The 26,115-nt window shown below is 43.2% G+C and overlaps 2 protein-coding genes across 19 annotated transcripts in view; one reads left to right on the forward strand and one right to left on the reverse strand.

Annotated features, from left to right (window-relative positions):
* Nucleotides 1-26,115, forward strand: part of LOC137375437 (mediator of RNA polymerase II transcription subunit 12-like protein) — a 604,549-nt gene that overhangs the window by 367,752 nt on the left and 210,682 nt on the right. The gene's annotated exons all lie outside the window — the stretch shown is intronic.
* LOC137375436 (P2Y purinoceptor 13-like) overlaps nt 5,840-26,115 on the reverse strand; it is a 57,029-nt gene continuing 36,753 nt past the window's right edge. For 9 of the 11 annotated variants that reach the window (XM_068042644.1, XM_068042645.1, XM_068042651.1 and 6 more), the window contains 2 exons: nt 15,926-16,021; nt 5,840-13,579 (listed from right to left, as the gene is read on the reverse strand). In XM_068042644.1, the coding sequence (XP_067898745.1) occupies nt 12,524-13,579; nt 15,926-16,021 (1,152 nt within the window). In that variant the 3' untranslated portion in view covers nt 5,840-12,523. Of the gene's footprint in view, nt 13,580-15,925; nt 16,022-21,148; nt 21,217-26,115 lie in introns of those variants that run through there. The other 2 variants (XM_068042655.1, XM_068042654.1) reach the window with 2 other exon arrangements.

The raw sequence follows: 26,115 nt of genomic DNA on the forward strand, positions 1-26,115 counted from the left end.
CTGCTGACGAGGTCAAAGGCTTTGGTGAGATCAATGAAAGCAATGTAGAGGGGCATCTGTTGTTCACGGCATTTCTCCTGTATCTGACGAAGGGAGAACAGCATGTCAATAGTCGATCTCTCTGCACGAAAGCCACACTGTGCCTCAGGGTAGACACGCTCGGCCAGCTTCTGGAGCCTGTTCAGAGCGACTCGAGCAAAGACTTTCCCCACTATGCTGAGCAGGGAGATTCCACGGTAGTTGTTGCAGTCACCGCGGTCACCTTTGTTTTTATAGAGGGTGATGATGTTGGCATCGCGCATGTCCTGGGGTACTGCTCCCTCGTCCCAGCACAGGCATAGCAGTTCATGTAGTGCTGAGAGTATAGCAGGCTTGGCACTCTTGATTATTTCAGGGGTAATGCTGTCCTTCCCAGGGGCTTTTCCGCTGGCTAGGGAATCAATGGCATCACTGAGTTCCGATTTGGTTGGCTGTATGTCCAGCTCATCCATGACTGGTAGAGGCTGGGCTGCATTGAGGGCAGTCTCAGTGACAGCATTCTCCCTGGAGTACAGTTCTAGGTAGTGCTCAACCCAGCGGTCCATCTGTTTGCGTTGGTCAGTGATTATGTCCCCCGATTTAGATTTGAGGGGGGTGATCTTCTTGATGGTTGGCCCAAGAGCTCTCTTCATGCCATCATACATTCCTCTGATGTTTCCGGTGTCTGAGGCCAGCTGAATATGACTGCATAGGTGTTGCCAGTAGTCGTTTGTGCAACGCCTAGCTGTTCTTTGTGCAGTACTTCTGGCTGCTTTAAGTGCTGCGGATGTTAAATCGCTGGGGGCTTTCTTGTAGTTCAAAAGTGCAATGCGCTTAGCGGCTATGACAGGTTCCAGCTCTTCATTATGAGATTGAAACCAGTCTACATTTCTCTTCGCACTTTTGCCGTAGGTGGTCAAAGCTGACTCATAGATGGCGTCTCTGATGTGGGCCCACTTGGTCTCAGCATCCCCTGTGGGAGTGTTTTGAAGGGCTGTTACAAGTGAATTTAGAAATTTTTGTAACAGCTGTGGGTGAGAAATTCTGCTCGTGTTGATGCGCGGGTGGCCCTTCTGCTTGGAATGATGCAACTTCTTTGGTCTGAGTCTAACCTTGCTGCACACCAGGGAGTGGTCGGTGTCGCAGTCCGCACTGTGGAAGCTGCGTGTGATTTGAACACTGTTTAAGGCGGCTCGCCTTGTGACAATGAGGTCTAGCTGGTGCCAACGACGTGATCTTGGGTGCCTCCATGAAACCTGGTGACAGGGTTTAGTGTGAAAGTTTTACTCTTAAAATTATCCCAATAATTTTGTGTAATTAAAGTCCGCCAGTATCACCGCTCTATGATTCTTGCACATCTCTGTGATTTCCCTGCAGATTTGCTCCTCTGTCTCTCTCTCACTATTTGAAGGCCTACAGAATACCCTCTGTAGCGTGATCATACCCTTTTTATTTCTCAGCTCCAACCGAATTGATTCTGTTCTTGTCCCCTCAAGGACATCTCTTTCCGACACTTCAGTGTCTTCCCTAATCAGTGCTGTCACCCCACCTTCCTTTTTCCCTTCTCTATTTTTTCTGAACACCTTCTATGCTTATACATTAAGTGCTCAGTCCTCATCATTTTTAAGCCACATTTACATTATTGCCACAACATCATGTTCCCATACTGCTATTTGTGCTTGTAGCTCACCAACCTTATTCACCATACTTTCTGTGCTTATATTCATGTATTGTAATCCTGTCTTTGCATTCCTCATAGCCCTTCTCCATCTGCTCCTATCAAATTTGGAACTACTCCCTCTCTAGTCCTGTCCAACACACACTCATTATGCACCATATTCCTCTTTTCTACTTCTGTATGCTGGTGCCCATCCCCTTCCCAGTGCAGTTTAAGCCCTCCCTAACTACTCTAGTGAACCTTCCCATGTGGACGTTGCTCCCAGTCCTGTTGAGGTGCAACCCATCCCTTTTGAATAGATGCTTTCTGCCCCAGAACTGATCCCAATGCCCCAGGAATCTGAAACAGTTCCCCCTGCACCATGCATTGATCCTCCCTATCTTCTTCGTTTACTCTCGCCAGTGCGTGGAACTGGGAGTAATCCAGAGATTACTACTTTCGACATCCTATTATTTAACTTCCTCCCTACCTCCTGAAAATCTGACCAGTCTTGTCTACCCTCAGGTAGATGTAAAAGATCCTATGGCATTTTTCAAAGAAGAACAGGTGAGTTCTGCCAGTGTCCTGGCCAACATCTCCTCCTCCTCCTTCCTGTTAGACAGTCCCTCGGACCGAGGATGTGACTTGCTTCCACTCTGATTCAGTGATGTCTAACATGGCTAATGAGTCCAATGCACGAAATGTAGATTCTACCACATGTGGGGCAAGTGGTGTTTGAAGAGTTGGATAGGGGGACTGTGCGCACCTTCCTTTGCCTAGACTTGGCTTCCGCGTACTCCTGTCGAAATCTCACTAAGTGCTCGGTATCTTTCCTGATGCAGCTTCTCTACTTTGAGCAGTTGAGGGACAGAGTGTCCCATGAGTCGGTGGGTATGCTGGATTTCTTCAGGGATCCCTTGAGGACTTAAAGTATTTCCTCTGTCCTCCTGGTAATCCTTATCAACGAGACCACCACAGACCCTAACTCAGTGAAGACTGGCGTCAAACAAGGCTGTGTGTCATCACACCAACCCTCTTCTCCATCTTCCTCGCTGCAATTTTGCACCTCACCTCCAGCAAGCTCCTCACAGGAGTGGAGGTAACCTACAGAACGGATCGGAAATTATTCATCCTCTGTTACTTCCACTCCAAAACAAAGGTCACTCCAACTTTCAGTCTTAGAGCTTCAGTATGCGGATGACACTTGTGTATGTGCTCACTCAGAGACTGAGCTCCAAGTCACCGTTGACTCCTTCACTGAAGCATATGAGAGAATGGGCCTTACTTTAAACATCTGGAAAACTAAGGGCCTCTTCCAACCCACTCCTACAGCACATCATCGTCCTCCATCGATCAGGATTCATGGTGAGACCCTGGAAAACATAGACCATTTCCCATATCTCGGGAGTCTCCTCTCAACGAAGGCAGACATGGATGATGAAATTCACCACCAGCTTCAATATGCCAGCTCTGCCATTGGCCACCTGAGGAAGAGTGTATTCAAGGACCAGGACTTCAAACCCAGGACTGAGGTCGTGGTTTACCGGGCAGCGGTGATCCTTGCACTCCTATATGCTTTGGAGACTTGGACAATCTACCGCAGGCACCTCAAGCCATTGAAAAATACCACTGAAGTGGAGCATGGCTACACGACCTGAACCCGACAGGACCCGACGACATGTGTTGGGTTTGGGTCGGGTCTCTCTTCCGTGTCCAAAATACGGGCTCGGGTTGGGCTGGACGTGGATAGAGATCAGGACAAACCGAAATCAGAGGTGAGAAGAGTGGGGGGAGGAAAGGAGGGGAAAGAAACAGCTACAAGTTCCGACATAAAGCACCTGAGTGAAATTAACCCAACCCCTTACATTCTGAAATCTATCAAATCCGAGAGAAACTGACAAGCCCGGGGAAGATACCAGTGACTGCAGTAAGTACAGAAACATCAACTGAGCTCTTGCTTTAATCTATACTTGGCACAAGGATTTAAAATTATCTGGAAATAGGGAGATTAAACTTCCCAACCTGAGTTCTCTGCGGAGATTTTTTTTGTTAATTACATCGGAACTTGATACAATTCAGAAGCTTCTTTGTTAAATTGCATGATTTCCTGAAGTGGATACTTTTTTTTTCCCGCGAGTGCTCAAGGTCGCAGCGCCTTTGCCCGTTTGGAATGAGTGTTTGTTTTTTTTTAAACTTTATGATAATTGAACATGGGTACATCAACAACTGGCACCTGTACTCGATCACTAGTCCAAAGCCTAGCTACCCGACCAAACCCAAATACATGTATCGGGTTCGGGTCAGGTTGGGCATTTAAAAAAAAAATTAAAGGACTCGGGCCCAGGTCGCGTTTTAACTTTATACCCAAGCCATGCTTTACGCTAAACTATTACCCCAATAACAGCTTGCATTTATATCGCACCATTAACTGTCTCTGTAAAGTCCTTCACATTCATTGGCAGGATAGGCAGTCGAATATCAGCATCCTCTCCCAAGCCAGCATCAAGGTGCTATTCACCCAAAATGAGCTTCGCTGGGCAGACCACATCACTTGCATGCCTGACACCAGGCTTCTGAAGCAACTACTCTACTCTGGCCAACGTATGTCCGTCAACTAACATCACTAAAACAGATTATCTGGCCATTTATCTCATTGTTGTTTGTGGCAGCTTGCTTTATGCAAATTGGCTGTCAGGTTTCCCTACATCGTAACAGTGACTAGGCATCAAAAGTGCTTCAGTGCCTGTTAAGCCCTTTGGGACATCCCTGAGGTGAAAGGTGATGTATAATTACCGGTTTGTTTTTTCTGTTGGGTTGCTGCTGCAGATTGATGACTGGCCAACGTGGCTATATATGGTGGCGTGCTGCTGCAATTCAGTTGGCAGAGGTGTGGGATGCAACCAGATCCACTAAACTGGATTGTTTATATATGCTTTCCTCAAACACTGGGGAAGATTTGAACCCAACTTGCTGGGCAGTAATCTCATGGGATTGGGCCGAACATCGGTTTTATACCCCGTCCATTATTACTGATGTCAATGGAGTATAAAATCGGACAGGGTCTAAAACCAAAATTTCACGTGATCCCATGGGATAATAATATCATTCAAATGATTGTGCTGCTTGTTTATACTGCCATATTGACTAAAATGAAAGGGTCTTCTCAAAAGACCATTTCAGTATGTTAGGAACAATAACGAAACATTCCAGCCTTCAAAAAAGCTGTATGCCTCATTCACGCTAGTGCTCTGATACCCATACCCCTTCAGAACAATCTAAAATATTAGTTTTATACTTTTAAAAAAAAGATATTTTATTGACCGAGCATTTTCGCAAACCACCATTATGGAATTAGAATTGTTGTGAAGACCTGGTCGTCCCATCACACAGTGTCATATTTAACTCGAGATAAGCTTCCGACTACATATTCGCGCCATCATGAAGACTGCCTATTTCTACCTCTGTAACAGTGCCCGAGTTCGCTCCTGTTTCAGCTCATCTGCTGCTGAAACCCTCATTCGTGCCATTGCTACCTCTAGACTTGACTATTCCATCGCAATCCTGACTGGTCTCCTACATTCTACCCTCCATAAACTTGAAGTTGCCCAACTCTGCTGCTTGCGTCATAACTTGCACCAAGTCAGGTTCCCTTGTCACCCCTGTGCTCGCTGGCCTAAATCGGTTCCTGGTCAAGCAAAATCTTGATTTTAAAGTTTTCATATCCCTCCATTGCCTCGCCCCCTTACTATCTCTATAACCTTGTCCAACCCCAGAATCCTCCAAGATATCTGTGGTCATCTAGTTCTGGCCTCTTGAACATCCTCGATTTTAATTGTTCCACCATTGATGGCTGTGCCCTCAGTTGCCTAGGCCCTAAGCTCTGGAATTCCCTCCCTGCACCTCTCTGCCTCTCTACCTTGCTTTCCTCCTTTAAGACGCTCCTTAATACCTAGTACTTTGAACAAGCCTCTTTAGTCATCTGACCTATGCAGCTCAGTGCCATATTTTGTTTTATAATGCTCCTATGAAGTGCCTTGGATGGTTTGTAATGTTAAAGATGCTATATAAATATAAGTTGTTGATGCAATATCCCAATAGCTTGTACTTTGTGAGAAAAAGATGGACCAAGTCACTGGAAGAGGAAAAAAAAAGTTTTATTGATTCATTGAGTTAAGAAAGGTCTTAGGCTTTGTTATCAACCAGTAGCTGCTTTAAGCATATCTAGAACAGAACATTTGAAAGAAATTAAACTGATCAGGATTTCCCTCATAGTTTATTAAAATATTAATAAAGCAGTGTGAGTTATCACCAAAAGAGATGGAAAAAGATAATAATTTAAATGGCAATCACGACTTTCTTTTCGTATCGCATCTCATATATAACATGTTTCAATAATTCCCCTGACATTGCTGAAAGCATTCTGTATACAGTTTGACGGACAAGGCCTGAAGTGACATGTAACATGAGATGTTGCAAACGTGTAAATTATAAATGGAATATTCCTTGCCAGATGCCCTTATTCCTGCTGTGCATAATACAGAAGCTTATATTTATATAGCACTTTAATGCAATAAAACGCCCCAAGGCACTTCAGAGGAGTGCCATAAAGCAAAAATAGACACCGAGCCACATAAGGTGCTAATGTGGGCAGATGGCCAAAAGCTTGGTTAAAAAGGTAGGTTTTTAATGTGGGACAAGAGGTAGAGAGTTGCTGAGGTTTAACAGGGAATTCCAGAGCTTAGGGCCTAGGTAGCTGAAGGTACGGCCAGCAATGGTGGAGCAATTAAAATCGCTGCTTTAAATGCCAGCATCAAGATGATGAGCAAGATTTTACTGCATCTGCAGGGAATTCGTGGTTTATCTGTTGTATTTGCTCAACTTGTGACTAATTTTGATCTTTGATAACAGACTGTTTAATAATTTAAGGAACCTGTCCGTAGTTTTGAAGTGGAATTTGGTGAATTTTTGTTGATTGAACCTCTTAGCCATGATATGGTCAAGTTCAGTCTTTTCCTCAGCTTAATTGTAGTTCTTACAGTCTGCTGAATTTGGTGGTGCTTTATTACTTCCCACTTCACCCCTTATATTTGCAAATATTTTAGTTGCTTGCGCCTGTTCTTAAAAAGCCTTCATTCATGATTGATATTCTGTCAATTCAATGACAGCGATAATGCAGCATGCTACTATGTTTAACGCAGTATGCTGGTGCTACCAATAGCCTAATTGTTAATTCTACCTGTCATCTACTGCTATAAAGGCAGATTACAGAAGCAGGTGCAACTTCTTCATCACATGGTCCAGGGCTACTTGCAGAACTGTGATTGAGTCTATTTAGTGAAATGGTTTGACTAAAATCCAAGAATGTATGTGTGTGCATGCATAAGGAATAGGAGCAGATTAGACCATAGGGTCTCTTGGGCCTGCTCTGCCATTCAATACAATCATGACCGACATTCTGCCTCAACTCCACTCTCCCGTCCGCTCCCCACATTCCTTGGGTAACCTTGGGTATTTCTTGAGTATCCTGCAGTAATGCACAATCTGCATTCAATCCGTACTTTAACTTTAAAATATTGTTGAAACCAAAGGTAACAAAATAACCCGGAAGTCTAGCCATTAGCCATTTTTATTTTAATGAACCTTTTTATGGAGTTCACGAATTGTGATTCTTGGTGAGTAAATACATCAATGAGAAACATTCCCTTGGCAAAGTGCTGTAAAATCAAAGCCTAGGTTGTTAGTCATAGTTAAATCAGAGGAATGCACTGATATTTCTGGTGGGAGTGGATGGTCACATCCTGGATGTTGCATGTAGTAGTGCACTGGATAGGTGAAGTTTAATGCAATGGTGTAATTTTAATCTATTCAAATGTTTTGCATGGAGAAAAGATGCATGAAAAGGCTGTAATCTTAAGGCATTTAGATGGTTTCACAAACCACGAGAATAAAGCCCAAATGATATGTAGTTGGCATCGGCACCCTTGGGATTCAATTTATGCATATTAATACGTAAAAGTATTTGCAAATCTTGGTGTTATCGTTCATCCGAGGGATTTATTTGTGGATTAAATTAAAACATTTCCTACATAGTTGAAGATCTGTGATTGACACAATTATTTATTGTAAATGCATCCACTATCTCATACGAACTTATGAATTAGGAGAGGGAGTAGGCCAGTCAGTTGCTTCGGTCATGCTCCGCCACTTAATTAGATCATGGTTGATCTGATTGTGGCCTCAACTCCGCTTTCCGGCTTATCCCCAGTACCCTCCGACTCCCTTGTTAGTTAAGAATTTATCTACCTCTGCCTTAAAAATATTGAATGATCCTGCCTCCACCACTCTCTGGGGAAGAGTTTCAAAGACTCTCAACCCTCAGAGAAAAAAATTCTGCTCATCTCTGTCTTAAATGGACGGCCCCTTATTTTTAAATAAGGGTCATTAAATATTGGGGAGGCGGTTGTGTAGTGGTAATGTCACTGGACTGGTAGCCCAGAGGTCCAGACTAATGCTCTGGGGACGTGGGTTCGAATCCCACCACGGCAGATGGTAAAATTTGAATTCAAATAATAAATCTGGAATTAAAAAGCTTGTCTAGTGTGACCATGAAACCATTGTCGATTGTTGTAAAAACCCATCTGGTTCACTAGTGTCCTTTAGGGATGGAAATCTGCCATCCTTACCTGGTCTGGCCTACATATGACTCCAAACCCACAACAATGTGGTTGACTCTTAAAATGCCCTCTGAAATGGCCACTCATTTCAAGGGCAATTAGGGATGGGCAATAAATGCTGGCTTAGTCAGCGACGCCCACATCCCATGAACGAATAAATAAAAATACTCTATGTGATCGTCGACTAAAACCGAACTGATTCAAATTGACAATTGGAAACTCTTTGTTGGGTAGCAGGTTGGCAAAGAAAGTGGAGCACAGAAAGCTCACTATGTGAGACATAAATACAGAGTTGTTTGAAAGGATTCTTTGACCTCCTTCTGTGCTGTAAGATTCTTTCAGCCCATCATGCCTGTGCTGGCTTGCCTGAGATTGCTGTCCAATTCATCCCACTCCACTGCACTTTCCCCTTAGCCCTGCAGATTTTTCCTTTTCAAGTATATATTCAATTCTCTTTTAAAAATTACTGCTGAAACTGCTTCAGCCAATCAAGCAATGCATTCCAGATGAAAAATACTCACTGTGCTAAATTAAAAAAAAAAACTCCACCTTCTGGTCCCCTGGGCCAGATGGGATTTATCCTAGGATTCTCTGGGAAGCTAGGGAGGAGATTGCAGAGCCTTTGTCCTTGATCTTTATGTCGTCATTGTCGACAGGAATAGTACCGGAAGGCTGGAGGATAGCAAATGTTGTCCCCTTGTTCAAGAAGGGGAGTAGAGACAGCCCTGGTAATTATAGACCTGTGAGCCTTACTTCGGTTGTGGGTAAAATGTTGGAAAAGGTTATAAGAGACAGGATTTATAATCATCTTGAAAAGAATAAGTTCATTAGCGATAGTCAGCACGGTTTTGTGAAGGGTAGGTCGTGCCTCACAAACCTTATTGAGTTTTTCGAGAAGGTGACCAAACAGGTGGATGAGGGTAAAGCAGTGGATGTGGTGTATATGGATTTCAGTAAGGCGTTTGATAAGGTTCCCCACGGTAGGCTATTGCAGAAAATACGGAAGTATGGGGTTGAAGGTGATTTAGAGCTTTGGATCAGAAATTGGCTAGCTGAAAGAAGACAGAGGGTGGTGGTTGATGGCAAATGTTCATCCTGGAGTTTAGTTACTGGTGGTGTACTGCAAGGATCTGTTTTGGGGCCACTGCTGTTTGTCATTTTTATAAATGACCTGGAAGAGGGTGTGGAAGGGTGGGTTAGTAAATTTGCGGATGACACTGAGGTCGGTGGAGTTGTGGATAGTGCCGAAGGATGTTGTAGGGTACAGAGGGACATAGATAGGCTGCAGAGCTGGGCTGAGAGATGGCAAATGGAGTTTAATGCGGAAAAGTGTGAGGTGATTCACTTTGGAAGGAGTAACAGGAATGCAGAGTACTGGGCTAATGGGAAGATTCTTGGTAGTGTAGATGAACAGAGAGATCTTGGTGTCCAGGTACATAAATCCCTGAAGGTTGCTAACCAGGTTAATAGGGCTGTTAAGAAGGCATATGGTGTGTTAGCTTTTATTAGTAGGGGGATCGAGTTTCGGAGCCACGAGGTCATGCTGCAGCTGTACAAAACTCTGGTGAGACCGCACCTGGAGTATTGCGTGCAGTTCTGGTCACCGCATTATAGGAAGGATGTGGAAGCTTTGGAAAGGGTGCAGAGGAGATTTACTAGGATGTTGCTTGGTATGGAGGGAAGGTCTTACGAGGAAAGGCTGAGGGACTTGAGGTTGTTTTCGTTGGAGAGAAGGAGGAGGAGAGGTGACTTAATAGAGACATATAAGATAATCAGAGGGTTAGATAGGGTGGATAGTGAGAGTCTTTTTCTTCGGATGGTGATAGCAAACACGAGGGGACATAGCTTTAAGTTGAGGGGTGATAGATATAGGACAGATGTCAGAGGTAGTTTCTTTACTCAGAGAGTAGTAGGGGCGTGGAACGCCCTGCCTGCAACAGTAGTAGACTCGCCAACTTTAAGGGCATTTAAGTGGTCATTGGATAGACATATGGATGAAAATGGAATAGTGTAGGTCAGATGGTTTCACAGGTCGGCGCAACATCGAGGGCCGAAGGGCCTGTACTGCGCTGTAATGTTCTAATTCTCCGTGGCATTTTGCTAATTACCTTAAATCTGTGTCTTTCTATAAAACTTCATCTGGAGTACTGGATTTTGTTTGTATGCATGTATGCCCGAACACTAGCTTCACTGCACACCATGGATATCCAGTTCTATTTTAATGGAAGCAAAACAGGGTGGAAATGAAATTAAAATAGTTGCCCTAAGACACAGAGAAGATTTTACATTCTGGCAAATGTTGCCTTTCAGCTACTTGAAGTATTCAGTCTGTTAGTTTTCCTGGTGTTTTTTTTTAGCGTTGGTAAATTTAACATTGGCAGCTGGAAATTTGTGTTTTGTTTTCTGGGGCATGTTGAATGATTGCAGACTGTTGAATAAAAAGTACCTTTGCGACTTTGGACTTTCAAAAGAATAATTAATTTTGAAGCTTGGAGTTGAGTCATGTACTTCTCACCAAGACTGAATCTGATGGATACGTCTCCATCTCCTGATGCAGCTTTCTCTGGTGGCTGTTTTGAGTTCAAAAGGTACCCAACTTTTCAATGGAGGCTGAAAGATGGAAACTCATGGATTTGTCAACAATTTCACAATAATTGAAGTATGTTAAATAGAGGCCATTCATTTTAAAGCAACTATTAAAAATATTTGGTGGCAAGTATCAAATTTTAGGATCTGTCACCAAGAGTAACCATTAATAATGATGCTCATGGAATAAAAGGGACAGTTGCAACTTAAATACCGAATTGGCTGTGTCACAGGAAACCAAGAGAAGTGGTTAATGTATATTTTTCAGGCCGGAGGAAGGTTTGTAGTGGAGTTCCCCAGGGATCAGTGTTGGGACCCTTGCTTTTCCTGATATATATTAATGACCTAGACCTTGGTGTACAGGGCACAATTTCAAAGTTTGCAGATGATACAAAACTTGGAAGCATTGTGAACTGTGAGGAGGATAGTGTAGAACTTCAAAAGGACATGGACAAGTTGGTAGAATGGGCAGATAGGTGGCAGATGAAGTTCAATGCAGAGAAATGTGAAGTGATTCATTTTGGTAGGAAGAACAGGGAGAGACAATATAAACTAAAGGGTTAATAAGAGCAAAATACTGTGGATGCTGGAAATCCGAAATAAAAACAAGAAATGCTGGAAATACTCAGCATGTCTGGCAGCATCTGTGGAGAGAGAAGAAGAGTTAACGTTTCAGGTCAGTGACCCTTCTTCAGAACTAAAATAAAGGGTACACTTCTAAACGGTCTACAGGAGCAGAGGGACCTGGCAGGACAGGTTGAGAGAGTGATTAATAAAGCATACAGTGTCCTGGGCTTTAATAATTGGGGCATGGAGTACAAGAGCAAGGAAGTTATGTTGAACCTGTATAAGACACTAGTTTGGCCTCAGCTGGAGTATTGCATCCAGTTCTGGGCGCCGCACTTTCGGAAGGATTTGAGGGCATTGGAGAGAGTACAGAAAAGGTTCACGAGAATGGTTCCAGGGATGAGGATCTTCAGTTATGAAGATAGATTGGAGAAGTTAGGACTGTTTTCGTTGGAGAAGAGAAGGCTGAGAGGTGATTTGATAGAGGTATTCAAAATCATAAGGCGTCTGGACAGAGTAGATAGAGAGAAACTGTTCCCACTCGTTAAAGGATTGAGAACGAGAGGGCACAGATTTAAAGTATTTGGTAAGAGAAGCAAAAGTGACATGAGGAAAATCTTTTTCATGCAGCGAGTGGTTACGGTCTGGAATGCACTGCTTGAGAACATGGTGGAGGCAGATTCAACGGAAGCATTCAAAAGGGAATTAGACAATTAGCTGAAAAGGAAGAATGTGCTGGGTTACGGGGAGAAGGTGGGGGAATGGAACTGAGTGAATTGCTCTTTCAGAGAGCTGGTGCAGACACGATGGGCCGAATGGCCTCCTTCTGGACTGTAACAATTCTGCGATTCTTCTATGATCATGAGCTCACCATTGCCATGTTCTAGAGAAGTGAGACTTTTCTAAGTAGAAACGGAACAATGAAAATCCTTTGACTCTAATTTGTTTAACAATGCAAGAATACTTAGTTATCTAGTTTTACATTGTTGGAAATGAAGTAAAAAGCATTAAGAAATTCATTCTATACGACAGTCTCTGTAGCTGCTTCCTCATTTGTCGTGTTGTGCGTGTTCTCTGAAGTGTGTGACCTGCCTTTGGCAGGTTTGCCTAACCGCCGTCTAAATGACTTGCACAAGAAAATGTAAATAAATGGATCCAGGCAGGTGTTTGAGGCACACATCCAGAGCGTTGTCTCTTTAATATAGTACAGCATGTTCTGCTTCCAACAGTCCGTCACCTTGCCCACTTGGCTGAGTGTGTAGGGCACTCTCACAAAATGAAATGGTGCAAAACAGATGAAGAAGACTGACACGATGACAAACACTTTGGCCTTCGTCTTTCTCTGAGATTGACTGTCCTTACTTTTGGACCTTACATAAGACTCGTAAACTTTCTTGGCTATTACGATGTAAAGCACGACCATCAGTATACACACTGCCCAAAAGATGAACTGACAGATGTAATTTAGAATGGCGTGCCACTTCAATCCAGCTGACCCCTTCAGTCCCGCGCACTTCCTCACTGAGTCTGGTGTTGCCTTTTTGTTTGACAGAATGATGTTGGGAAGGGATAGAAAAAACATGCAAGCCCAAACTGCTGCAGACAGAAATTTACTGAATCTAGCATTTCGCAAGCATGATTTGCCAAAGGGCCTGGTGATTTTGAGGAAGCGATCAAAACTTATCAACCCTAGAAGTATAATACTGACATACATGGTGAAGTAGAAAATCACTGCTGAAAAGCGACACACAAACCACCTCACCTGCCAGGGTGCTCGTTGAGTGGTGCTGATTATTTTAAAAGGAAGTGTTAGTGTCATGAGCAAATCGGCAAAGACGATGTTTTTCAGGAGGACAGTGAAGGTCGAGTTGCTTGGGATTTGTGAGAATATTCTGGTTGCCAGGATGTTGAGGATGATACCAACGATGAAGAGAACCGTGTAAAGCACGGGGAACAGCACCTTGGTAACCCGGGTATCTCGTAAACACTTGCCTTGCAACGATATATTCAGGCTGGAGTTGTAACTGGTGACATTCATGTTGGAGGAGCTGTAAAGGTTGATGTTCGTTCTTCTTTGCTGGAGAACAAATAATCATTAGTTGCCAGGCTATCATTTTCAAGAGTGTAATTGCATTTTAGCAACAAAGTCAATTGTTTCTAAACTTTTTTTAAGCTAGTTTTAAACTTTCTGATGTGGGGACTTCCTAACAATGACCTATTTGTCCTAAACTTACAAAAGGCAGTGCCAGCTACCCAAAGAAAGAGCGTGCTATTATTACATAAATTATTTTTGTCACGGAATTAACATGACAAAGTTAGAGAGAAAGAACTTGCAGTTATATAGCTCTCTCATGACTTCAGGGCATTCTGAAGTTCTTTTGAAATGTCACTGTTGTAATATATGAAATGAGGCAGCCAATTTGGGCAGTGCAAAGTTCCACGAATAGCATCGCGACAAATGCCCGGGTAATGCATTTTAGGTTTTGGTGGAGGGATAATTTTTGGCCAGGAAACCGGATGAACTCACCTATTTTTCTTTGAAGTAGTGTTCTGGGATCATATCATCCACCCGAGAGGGCAAACAGGACCTCAGTTTAATGTCTCATCTGAAAGATAACACCCCTGATGGTACAACTTTCCTCGGTACCACACTAGAGTGCCAACCTAGATTTTGTGCTGAAATCTTGAGTGAGACTTGAACCCACTATCTTATTCAGAGGCAAGAGTGCTGCTACTGGGCTAAGGCTGACGCCTGTAAGTCAATAAATATAGCAGTAATCTGCGGACCCCTAGGCTCCCAAGGATGCAGAGATCACACTTTAAAATCTATGAACCTCTATTGCAGAACAGCTTAAAAAAAACACATGTTGATTGTCATAATTTGCTCTCAAAATAACGGTGAGGCTAATGGGTTGTTTTTGCACAAAGAGTATAGCAATTTCAGGTGAGTAGCAGATGGCCGGTTAAATGTAGAAATCCAGAAGTTTCACTCCACCGCTGTTGATGTTATGTACTGAAAAATAACTGCTACAGCTCTGTGGAGCCTCATTCCTTCAGGTTTTAATTGTTGTTGGAATTTTAAAAAATTGAAAACTAATTTTTTTTAAACTTTTTCCTTTTTGTCTCTTCTCTCTCAATCCAATCTTTCTTTCCCACTCTTTATTTGATGTTGAATTCACTCTCCTCAGTCCTTCCTCTGTTTATTTCGCAATGCTTCAAGCTCATTGGTTAAGGTGGTGGATACACTGTTGCTTGCCTTTTTCACTCAGGTACGAGATGTCCTATTTGCCTTGTTGTGCCATTATCAGAAACATCCCGCACGAAACACCATGGTGATTCAGTGAGCAAGGATCAGTCCAACAGTGACAGCAAATTACGGTCTGATATCTTTGCTAGGTAATAAAACTGAGAAACAAATTTCTCAGGACCTATAAGCTTGTGTGTATTTCAGTGCTATAATAACCCCAGTGGTTAAATGTAGTGTGTGCTACTGAGCCAGAAAGCTCTGGGTACCATCCCTGGTCTGTTCCAGTGCTCCCTGCCCTGTAACTTCCTCCAGCTTGACAACCCTCCAAGATCCCTGCACTGCTACAATTCTGGCCTCTAGCACACCCCAAGTTTTAATTGCTGCACCATTGATGGCTGTGCATTCAACGGCCTGAGCCCGAGGCTCTGGAATTCCCTTCTCCAGCTTCTCTGCCTCTCCCACCCCTCTTTGCTCCTTTGAGACGTTCGTTAAAACCTAGCTCATTGGCCAAACTTTTGATCACCTGTCCCAACATTGTGGCTTGGTGTCATATCTTGTTGATGCTTCTGTGAAGCACTTTGAGATGTTTATTGAAGTTGAAGTCTCGATATAAATGCCAGTTGATGTTGTCTATGCTAAGTTTACTGATCTCAGCCAAGGATTGCAGTGGAGCCGTGCAGTTGGCTGTTAGGACCCATAGCTTGGGAGGTGAAAATTTTATCTGTAATCCTCAATTCTGATTATTGCATGACCTCTTTTTGAATGGTACACCTGAGGAGAGAGGATTCAACTTGACAGTGATATTCCATAGGATACCTTTGGCTGCCAGCGTTCATTGTCCAGATTTATGTTAAAAAAAAAACTTTGTGTGAGGAACCAGGAACTACTGCTACCCATGAAGGCTAACTAGCTATGAGCCAGCGATTTCGGGAAAAATGAGGAGAAAGGGACTGAAAGTAAAATGTTTTCCTGGGAGAAAAGAATAGATATTATTGAAGTACCAGCTGCTTGATGCTTGTAAATTCTTACTTGGTGCTTTGTTATCTACTTATATACTGCAGTAAATGTTCATAGTATGAGCTGTGTGATAACCCAAGCTTTGCTTTTGCAGTTTGACTTGTTCACAGGCCCTAGCCTTGCACTACCCTCAAATATCCAATAATCATTTGTTCATACCTGAATTACGTTAAAACACGGTGGCCACAGGTAGCAAAATGAAATGTCCCGCAGATGTTTTTCTGTACCTGTGTTCAGCTTCTTCTGTACTCGAGTCTGATCAAAATGAAGCAGAATGTTGAGGTGCTAAGTATTTCTGTCCCTAAGCATTTTGCAATTGTAGTTTTAAGTTTGATTTGCGAAGCATTTAGTATTCTGAGCTGACTCCTTTTGTGAGACTGCGCTGCACTCACTCTGGTCTTGTCTCTGCACAGCTTATGTTAAAAAAAAAACTGTGAAATTTTTCCTGACCTCTCCGAAAGGCAATTGAGCAAATACTTTGGGATATGAGTGTGACGTCCGTAATGTACATTTTGAACCCTGACCAGCTGCATTCCGCAGATGATATTCCCATGCTCTTATTCGGATTCTAGCTGCAGTTCTCTGTGTGGTATTTGATCACCTGCACCTATGGTTATTGCTGTAAATTTCAATTCCTTTCATAGCCACGTCATGTCCTGCTTCTGTATAAAGGAATGGTGTTTTTTTTTAAATTTCACTTGCTAAAGAAAGTTGCAGTAAACATTCCCAAATATATTAATATTTCAAGCAGAATTTGATCTTATTCCCGGAAAGAAATGAAGTATTTACCCAGTGCCTAGCAGCATCACTGTGAATTTTCAGAGCACTTTGTATCTATGTAGAATTTGCAGCACAGGAACGGGCTATTTAGCCCATCTGGATTATGTTGATGGACCGAATGGCCTCCTCCTGCACTGTAATTGACTCTCTCTAGTGTTTAAGCTCCACCCTCCCACCCCTCTTTCTCTCATGCAATCAGCATTTCCTTCTGTTCCTTTCTGCCTCATGTGCTTCCCTAGCGGAATAATGTCCCTTTATTACTCTCCATTTGACTGAACATTGTGATTTGGAATTTTTTTTAAATGTGATATTTTTCACAGGTCTTCCCACATCTCTCAATTTTCCTGCCCAGCCTGACAGGTTAACTAACTATTCCCAGGTCCAGAGTCTGGGCTCTGAAACAGGTTCTCAAGATGTGACCAAGGGTGACCAGCGATGGTTCTCCCCTGAATTCCTTTCTTCCCTTTTCCTTGAAAGCCCCTCTGTACTAAAGGCCCTCTTAAAGTGAAAATCCGGGGGTTTTTGTACCCGTGTGTTTAGTTAATATGCTTCAATAAGTACAGTGCTATACTATTAATAGATTACTAAAATATATGGTTTGATTAACAGCTCCAGTACTCTGTCTACTTCCTTTACAAGATTGAAGGGCGGCACTCTTCCCTTTCTTTATTTTTATTAGTAAACTTGAGATACAATTGCTCATGGAATGTGACGAAAGACACCAAATCTGCAAGAATGAAATATGAGAGGAAATGCTTATGTGATGCTGCACTGTTATTACTTTCACGAGTCAGGGTGCGAGCATATTTAGTTTATTTATTTAGAGATACAGCACTGAAACAGGCCCTTCGGCCCACCGAGTCTGTGCCGACCAAGAACCACCCATTTATACTAACCCTGCAGTAATCCCATATTCCCTACCACCTACCTACACTAGGGGCAATTTACATTGGCCAATTTACCTATCACCTGCAAGTCTTTGGTGGTGGGAGGAAACCGGAGCACCCGGCGAAAACCCACGTGGTCACAGGGAGAACTTGCAAACTCTGCACAGGCAGTACCCAGAATCGAACCCGGGTCCCTGGATCTGTGAGGCTGCGGTGCTAACCACTGCGCCACTGCCGCCCTTAAACATATGTGATGTCTTTCTTCTTGCTCTCGTTCTGTTCTCACAAAGTCAGCTTCTCAGTCAACTGAATAAACACTTAGCCATAAAAAGAAAAAGGCATACTCTTAGTTTAAGTGTCAAACAATCTTAAACATAGAATGACACATTGAGGTTAATTATGGCTATATTCTATCCACACTATTGTGCATAAACAGCAATTGATAACATTTTACTTTATTTGCATGCTTTGTTAAAGAATGATGTAAACTTGATTGCAAACTTGATTGTCCAGTGTCATATCACCGTATGTAAAATAGCATGCGCAGAGTGCAGCCTCAGTTTAAGAAAAAAATGACTTCTTTACGTCTACTGAATTACTTATTGATGTTTCCACTTATTGGGGAATCTAAATTGAGGGACAATAAATAAAACGTAGTGGCTAAGACATTCAATGGGAAATTCAGTTGAAGCACAGCGACTGGTGAGAATGTGAAACTCGTTACCACGAGTGGTTGAAGTGATTGACATAGGGTGGCGCAGTGGTTAGCACCACAGCCTCACAGCTCCAGCGATCCGGGTTCAATTCTGGGTACTGCCTGTGTGGAGTTTGCAAGTTCTCCCTGTGTCTGCGTGGGTTTCCTCCGGGTGCTCCGGTTTCCTCCCACATGCCAAAGACTTGTAGGTTGATAGGTAAATTGGCCATTAGCAATTGCCCCTAGTATAGGTAGGTGGTAGGGGAATGCAGGGACAGGTGGGGATGTGGTAGGAATATGGAATTAGTGTAGGATTAGCATAAATGGGTGGTTGTTGGTCGGCACAGACTCGGTGGGCCGAAGGGCCTGTTTCAGTGCTGTATCTCTAAACTGTATCGCCACACTACCAGAAGGACGTGGAGGCTTTGGAGAGTGTACAGAGGAGGTTTATCAGGATGTTGCCTGGTCTGGAGGGCATTAGCTATGAGGAGAGGTTGGAAAAACTGGGATTGTTTTCACTGGAACGACGGAGGTGGAGGGGCGACATGTTAGAGGTTTACAAAGTTATGAGCGGCATGGACAGAGTGGATAGTCAGAAGCTTTTTCCCAGGGTGGAAGAGTCAGTTACTAGGGGACATAGGTTTAAGGTGCGAGGGGCAAAGTTTAGAGGGGATGTGCGAGGCAAGTTTTTTACACAGAGGGTGGTGAGTACCTGGAACTTGCTGCCAGGGGAGGTGGTAGAAGCAGATACGATAGCGACGTTTAAGAGACATCTTGATAAATATATGAATAGGAAGGGAATATAGGGAGATGGGCACCGGAAGTGCAGAAGGTGTTAGTTTCGGCAGGCATCAAGATCTGCGCAGGCTTGGAGGGCCGAATGACCTGTTCCTGTGCTGTACTGTTCTTTGTTCTTTGTTGCTTTTTGTAAACTAAACTAAACATAGATGCATTTAATGGGAGGTAGACAGAGTACTGGAACTGTGAGTCAAACCACATATTTAAGTAATCTATGAATAGCATAGAACTACTTATTGGAGCACACCTTAATTAAACATTCAGGTACAAAAACCCTGGGCTATAACATTAAGAGGGCTTTTAGCACAGTCATAATGAGGTGTTTCCTAGGAAACGAGAGGGAGGGAATTCAGAGAGAGAATCTTCTCTGGTCACCCTTAGTCACATCTTGCAAACATATTTCAGAGCCCAGACTCTGAACCTGGGAATAGTTAGCCAACTTCTGGGGTTGATCAGGGATGATGAAAAGGTAAAAATACCATACTTAAAAAAAAAAAAATCCAAGTCATAAAGTCATAATGTTCAGTGAAATTGAGTATAATTAGAACATAACATAAGAACTAGGAGCAGGAGTAGGCAATTCAGCCCCTCAAGCCTGCTCCGCCGTTCAATATGATCATGGCTGATCTCATCTCGGCCTCAACTCCACTTTCATTCCTGTTCTCCATAAGCCTTCAACCATTACTACTTAAAAATCTGTCTATCTCCTCAAATTTACTCAATGTTCTGGCATCCACTGCACTTTGGGGTAGTGAATTCCACAGACTCACGACCCTTTGAGAGAAGTAATTTCTCCTCACCTCTGTTTTATATCTGCTACCCCTTATCCTAAAACTATGACCTAGATTGCCACACAAGAGGAAACATCCTCTCTACGTCTGCTTTGTCAATCCCCTTAATCATCTTCTATACCTCAATTAGATCTCCTCTCATTCTTTTAAACTCGAGAGCAAAGGTCTAATCTGCTCAATCTCTCTTCATAAGACAAACCCCTCATCTCTGGAATCAATCTAGTGAACCTCCTCTGAACTGCCTCCAATGCAACTACATCCTTCCTCAAGTAAGGGGACCAAAACAGTATGCAATACTCCAGGTGCGGTCTCACTAATGCCTTGTACAGTTGTAGCAACACTTCCCTACTTTTATACTCTATTCCTTTAGCAATAAATGCCAAAATTCCATTTACCTTTCTTATTACCTGCTGCAACTGCATACTAGTTTTCTGCGATTCATGCACGAGGGCATCCAGATTCCTCAGCACCGAAGCACTCTGAAGTTTCTCACCATTTAGATAATTTGCCTTTCTATTCTTCCGACCAAAATGGATAACCTCACACTTATCCACGTTAAACTCCATCTGCCAAATTTTGGCCCATTCTGCTAACCTATCCATATCCATTTGTAAATTTCTTATTTCTTTATTGCAACTTACTATCCCACCTATTTTGGTGTCATCTGCAAATTTGGCTATAGTACCTTCTATCCCTGCATCCAAGTCATTAATATAGATTGTAAACAGTTGGGGCCCGAGGACCGAACCCTGTGACACCCCACCCGTTACATCTTGCCAACCAGAAAAGGACCCATTTGGAGTACTGTGTGCAGTTCTGGTTGCCGCACTGCAGGAAAGATGTGATTAAGCTAGAGAGGGTGCAGAAAAGATTCACAAGGATGTTGCCTGGTTTGGAGGGCTTGAGTTATAAAGAAAGATTGGATAGGCTGGGTCTGTTTTCCCTGGAGCGAAAGAGGCTGAGAGGGGACATGATAGAGGTATATAAAATGATGAGAGGCATAGATAGGGTAGATAGCCAAAGTCTGTTTTCCATGGTAGGGGTGACTAAAACTAGAGGACATCGATTTAAGGTGAGAGGTAGGAGGTTTAAAGGGGATCAAAGGGGTAAATTTTTCACACAAAGAATAGTGGGTATCTGGAATGAGCTGCCTGAGGAGGTGGTGGAGGCAGGAACAGTAGCGACATTTCAGAGGCATTTGGACAGGTACTTGAATGAGCAAGGCATAGAGGGATATGGGATTAATGCAGGCAGGTGGGATTAGTATAGATAGGCATTATGGTTGGCATGGACGCGGTGGGCCGAAGGGCCTGTTTCTATGCTGTACGATTCTATGACTCTATGACCCATTTATCCCGACTCTCTGTTTTTTGTTGATTAGCCAATGCTCTACCCAAGCTAATAAATTGCCCCTAACCCCATGTGGTCTTACCTTGTGTATTTATCTTTTTTGCTGCACCTTATCAAATGCCTTCTGGAAGTCCAGATACACTATGTCTACAGCATCCCCATTATCCACTTTACTTGTTACCTCTTCGAAGAACTCTAGCAAATTAGTCAAACACTATTTACCCTTCATAAAACCATGCTGACTCTGATGGATTGCGTTTTGCCTTTTTTCACTGGAACGACAGAGGTGGAGGGGGCGACATGATAGAGGCTTACAAAGTTATGAGTGGCATGGACAAGGTGGATAGTCAGAAGCTTTTTTCCCAGGATGGAAGAGTCAGTTACTAGGGGACATAGGTTTAAGGTGCGAGGGGCAAAGTTTAGAGGGGAAGTGCGAGGCAAGTTCGGGCCGAATAGCCTGTTCCTGTGCTATACTGTTCTTTGTTCTTTTGTTCTTTAAATGTCGTGTTATTACTTCCTTAATAATGGATTCTAAAAATTCCCCAACGACAGATGTTAAATTAACTGGTGTATAGTTTCCTACTTTCTTCCTCCTTTTTTGAATATGGGCCTTATGTTAGCATTTTTCCAATCCACTGGAACCTTTCCTGTATCCAGGGAATTTTGGACTATTATAACCAATGGATCCACTATGTTCACTGCCACTTCCTTTAAGACTCGAGGATGTAGGCCGTCAGGCCCCAGGGACTTGTCTGCCTTCAATCCAAATAGTTTGCTCAGTACTTTTTCCCCAGTGGTGGTGATTGTTCTAAGTTCCTCCCTTTCTATAACCTCTGCATTACCTGCTACTATTGGAATGGTGCTAGTGTCCTCCACTGTGAAAACATATTTTTTCATAGTGTTGGATGCTTTCAACTTAAAAATTGAAAAGGTTCTGTCTTTTCACCCAGTCCTTTGTCTTGCACTGTGGTTTAAATTTGGAAATGGGTCTGTGTGTATCTCTCCACAAATGGAAATCCCTTACTGCAGTAACTGATGAAACAGTATATTGGATTTTCAGCAAATCTGTTTATTTTCAGTTTTCCACAGCAACCAAATACAATTTAATCGAATAAATGCGAAAAGAAAAGAATTAAACTTATGGAGAAATCTCACCAACAGGTGCCTTTATTTTGAAGAAGAAGCAAACAAGTGTTTTTTTGTTTTTTTTTCCTTTTTCTACTTTCTCCCCATCTGTTTATTCAGTGAGCATGTTACCATCATTGTGATCTTTCGGTGGTGCACTTTAATTATGAAATTAATACAATTGCAATTCATCAATGTGGAAAGAATCTGAATTCACACAAACAGTAAAAATTGAAGAACCATCATGGTTGATCTCAATTGGTGTTAATGCCAGTCCTCCCATGCTTGTATTTAGCTTGTCCTAGTGAGTATTATTAGCACTTATTATTTAAACAAGTAATCCAAAAAAAATCAAGCAAAGGGGCCTTGTTTATGAGAGAAGGGGCATTTTGGAAGAATGTAGAGAGAGGCAGTTATTGATCTGCTGGCTGGGTGCAAGGAGGCTGTTGTTGGGTGAAGGGGGCAAAGTACCCAAGAGGGGATAAATGAAAGGTGGTATGACTGGGTAACAGGAATGGCAGGAGACAGCATAGAAGGGCCAAGACAAAAAGCAAGGATTAATCAATGTACATCCAGATTGACAGCCAAACCATGCATGCGGATGTACACAGAAGGGGTTTGGGTTACATAGGCATGACAGAGATTTAGAAAAGATGCATTCTGGTTGTAAAGCCAAGCTGTTCCAGTACAGCTACAACACTGGCATCTGCCCCGCAATGAGGAAAATTGCCCAGGTATGTCCTGTACACAAAAGCAGAATGTCCAACCTGGCTAATTACCGCCCCCTCAGTCTACTCTCAATCATCAGTAAAGTGATGGAAGGTGTCATCGACAGTACTATCACGTGACACCTGCTTAGCAATAACTTCAGTGACACTCAGTTTGGGTTCCGCCAGGGCCACTCAGCTCCTGACCTCATTACAGCCTTGGTTCAAACATGGACAAAAGAGCTCAACTTGAGGTGAGGTGAGAGTGACTGCCCATGACAGCAAGGCAGCATTTGACCAAGTACGGCATCAAGGAGCCGTAGGAAAACTGAAGTCAGTGGGAATCGGGGGGGAAAACTCTCCACTGGTTGGAGTCATACCTCGCACAAAGGAAGATGGTTGTGGTTGTTGGAGGTCAATCATCTGAGCTCCACAACATCACTGCAGGAGTTCCTCAGGGTAGTGTCCTCGGCCCAACCATCTTCAGCTGCTTCATCAATGACATTCTTTCAATCATAAGGTTAGAAGTGGGGATGTTCGCTGATGATTGCACAATATTCAGCACCATTTTCAATGACTCAGATAGTGAAGCAGTCCGTGTAGAAATACAGCAAGACTTGGACAATATCCAGGCTTGGGCTGTTAAGTGGCAAGTAACATTCACGCCACACAAGTGCCAGGCAATGACCATCTCCAACAAGAGATAATCTAACCATCTCCCCTTGACATTCAATGGCATTACGATTGCTGAATCCCCCACTATCAACATCCTGGGGGTTACCATTGACCAGAAACTGAACTGGAGTAGCCATATAAATACCATGGCTACAAGAGCAGTTCAGAGGCTAGGAATCCTGCGGCGAGTAATTCACCTCTTGACTCCCCAAAGCCTGTCCACAAGACACAAGTCAGGAGTGTGATGGAATACTCTCCACTTGTCTGGATGTGTGCAGCTCCACCAGCACTCGAGAACCTCGACACCATCCAAGACAAAGCAGCCCGCTTGAATGGCACCCCATCCACAAACATTCACTCCCTTCACCACCACACACAGTGGCAGCAGTGTGTACCATCGACAAGATGCACTGCAGCAATGCACCAAGGCTCCTCAGATAGCACCTTCCAAACCCGCGACCTGTACCAACTAGAAGGACAAGGGCAGCAAATGCATGGGAACACCACCATCTGCAAGTTCCCCTCCAAGTCACACACCATCCTGACTTGGAATTATATCGCCGTTCCTTCACTCTCACTGGGTCAAAATCCTGGAACTCCCTTCCTAATAGCACTGTGGGTGTACCTACCACACATGGACTGCAGCGGTTCAAGAAGGCAGCTCATTACCACCTTCTCCAGGGCAATTAGGGATGGGCAATAAATGCTGGCCTGGCTAGCGACGCCCACATCCCATGAATGGATAAAAAAATAGAGAACCTACATCCTTACTTCAGGTGCCTTTTATTGGCTTCCACCATCTTTCAGCAATACATTCCGGATCAATAATTGTAACCTGAATACCTTCAGTCCCTTAATGTTGCAATAAAATGCGGCAATATCTAATTGACCAACTGTCAGCTTGGGAGCAAAACCTCACTCGATCAACAACCGCATGAACGCTGAGGCAATCCACAAAGCAAGGCTCACAAATTGAAGAAAAGTTACCCTTTTTTTTGAATTTCCCATTGCAGGCTCAGTGGGTAAAAGCCCTGATGGTTTACTGGGTGAAGGCACTGATCCCTGTTCTGTGTTGAGTCTCCAGTGGTTTAGTGATTAAGCAAACATACCCTTTATGGGCATTTCTAACCCTTTCCTAAGGCATATTCCATTTAGATTAGATTAGAGATACAGCACTGAAACAGGCCCTTCGGCCCACCGAGTCTGTGCCGAACATCAACCACCCATTTATACTAATCCTACACTAATCCCATATTCCTACCAAACATCCCCACCTGTCCCTATATTTCCCTACCACCTGCCTATACTAGTGACAATTTATAATGGCCAATTTACCTATCGACCTGCAAGTCTTTTGGCTTGTGGGAGGAAACTGGAGCACCCGGAGAAAACCCACGCAGACACGGAGAACTTGCAAACTCCACACAGGCAGTACCCGGAATCGAACCCGGGTCCCTGGAGCTGTGAGGCTGCGGTGCTAACCACTGCACCACTGTGCTAGGATCCTTGCACTTTAGATGACATTATTTCCCTCCTTGTCTGTGTGTTACCTTTGCTTCCACATACCATCTTGTATTTTTCAGCAGTTTTTATTTTAAACTGTCTTCTCAGGCTGTGGGCAGTACTAGCAAGGAGACATTTTATTAATGCCCTGTCTCCAGTTTCTTTTCCCTTTTCTTTCATCTGTTTGATTTTGACTCAACGTCATTGCGGTTCTTCTGGACATTATTCTGGGCACACCACAGTTGTCATTTTTAATGAAGTGATCAGTAGTGATGCACTACTTTTTTGGAGTATCTCAATTTTAATAGCAAATAGTGTGGGTTTTTGTGTGTAAAATGTTAAATAAATCACAGTAAAGTCTGCTTTGGAAGCGTCCTATTGTGAAGTTGAATAAGTTTGTGATACAAAATCAAGGGCACATCTAATTGCAGCTGTGGAAGATGATTTGACCCCACTTAAATCATCCATCTAGAAAGAATTTAATGAAATGATGCAACACAGAAGGAGGCCATTCAGCCCATTATGCCTGTGCTTTCTCTTTGGTAGAACAATCCATTCAGTCCCATCCCCCGGTTCTTTCCCCATAGCTCTGTAATTTTTTTCACCAAGTATTTACTCAATTCTCTTTTGATATTGTATCTGCTTCCACCACCCTCCCAGGCAGTACGTTCCAGATCACAACAACTCGCTGTGTAAAAGAAAATGTTTCCTTATGGCTCCTCTGGTTCCTCTGCCAAACACCTTAAATCTGTGTCCTCTGGTTATCGACAATTCTTCTGCTGGGAACAGTTTCTCCTTATTTCTCTATCAAAACCATGCATGATTTTGAAAACCTCGACCAAATCTCCATTTAAACTTTACTGCTTTAAGAACAACACTGCCAGCTTCTCCAGTATCTCTACATAACTGAACACCTTGACCCCGATACCATTCTCCAAGGCCTTGACATCCTAAAGTGTAGTGCCCAGAATTGAACACACTACTCCAGCCAGGGCCTTACCAGTGTTTTATAAAGGTTTAGTATAATGTCCCTGCTTTT

This window comes from Heterodontus francisci, chromosome 11 (genome assembly GCF_036365525.1).
Source record: "Heterodontus francisci isolate sHetFra1 chromosome 11, sHetFra1.hap1, whole genome shotgun sequence".
NCBI lineage: Eukaryota > Metazoa > Chordata > Chondrichthyes > Heterodontiformes > Heterodontidae > Heterodontus > Heterodontus francisci.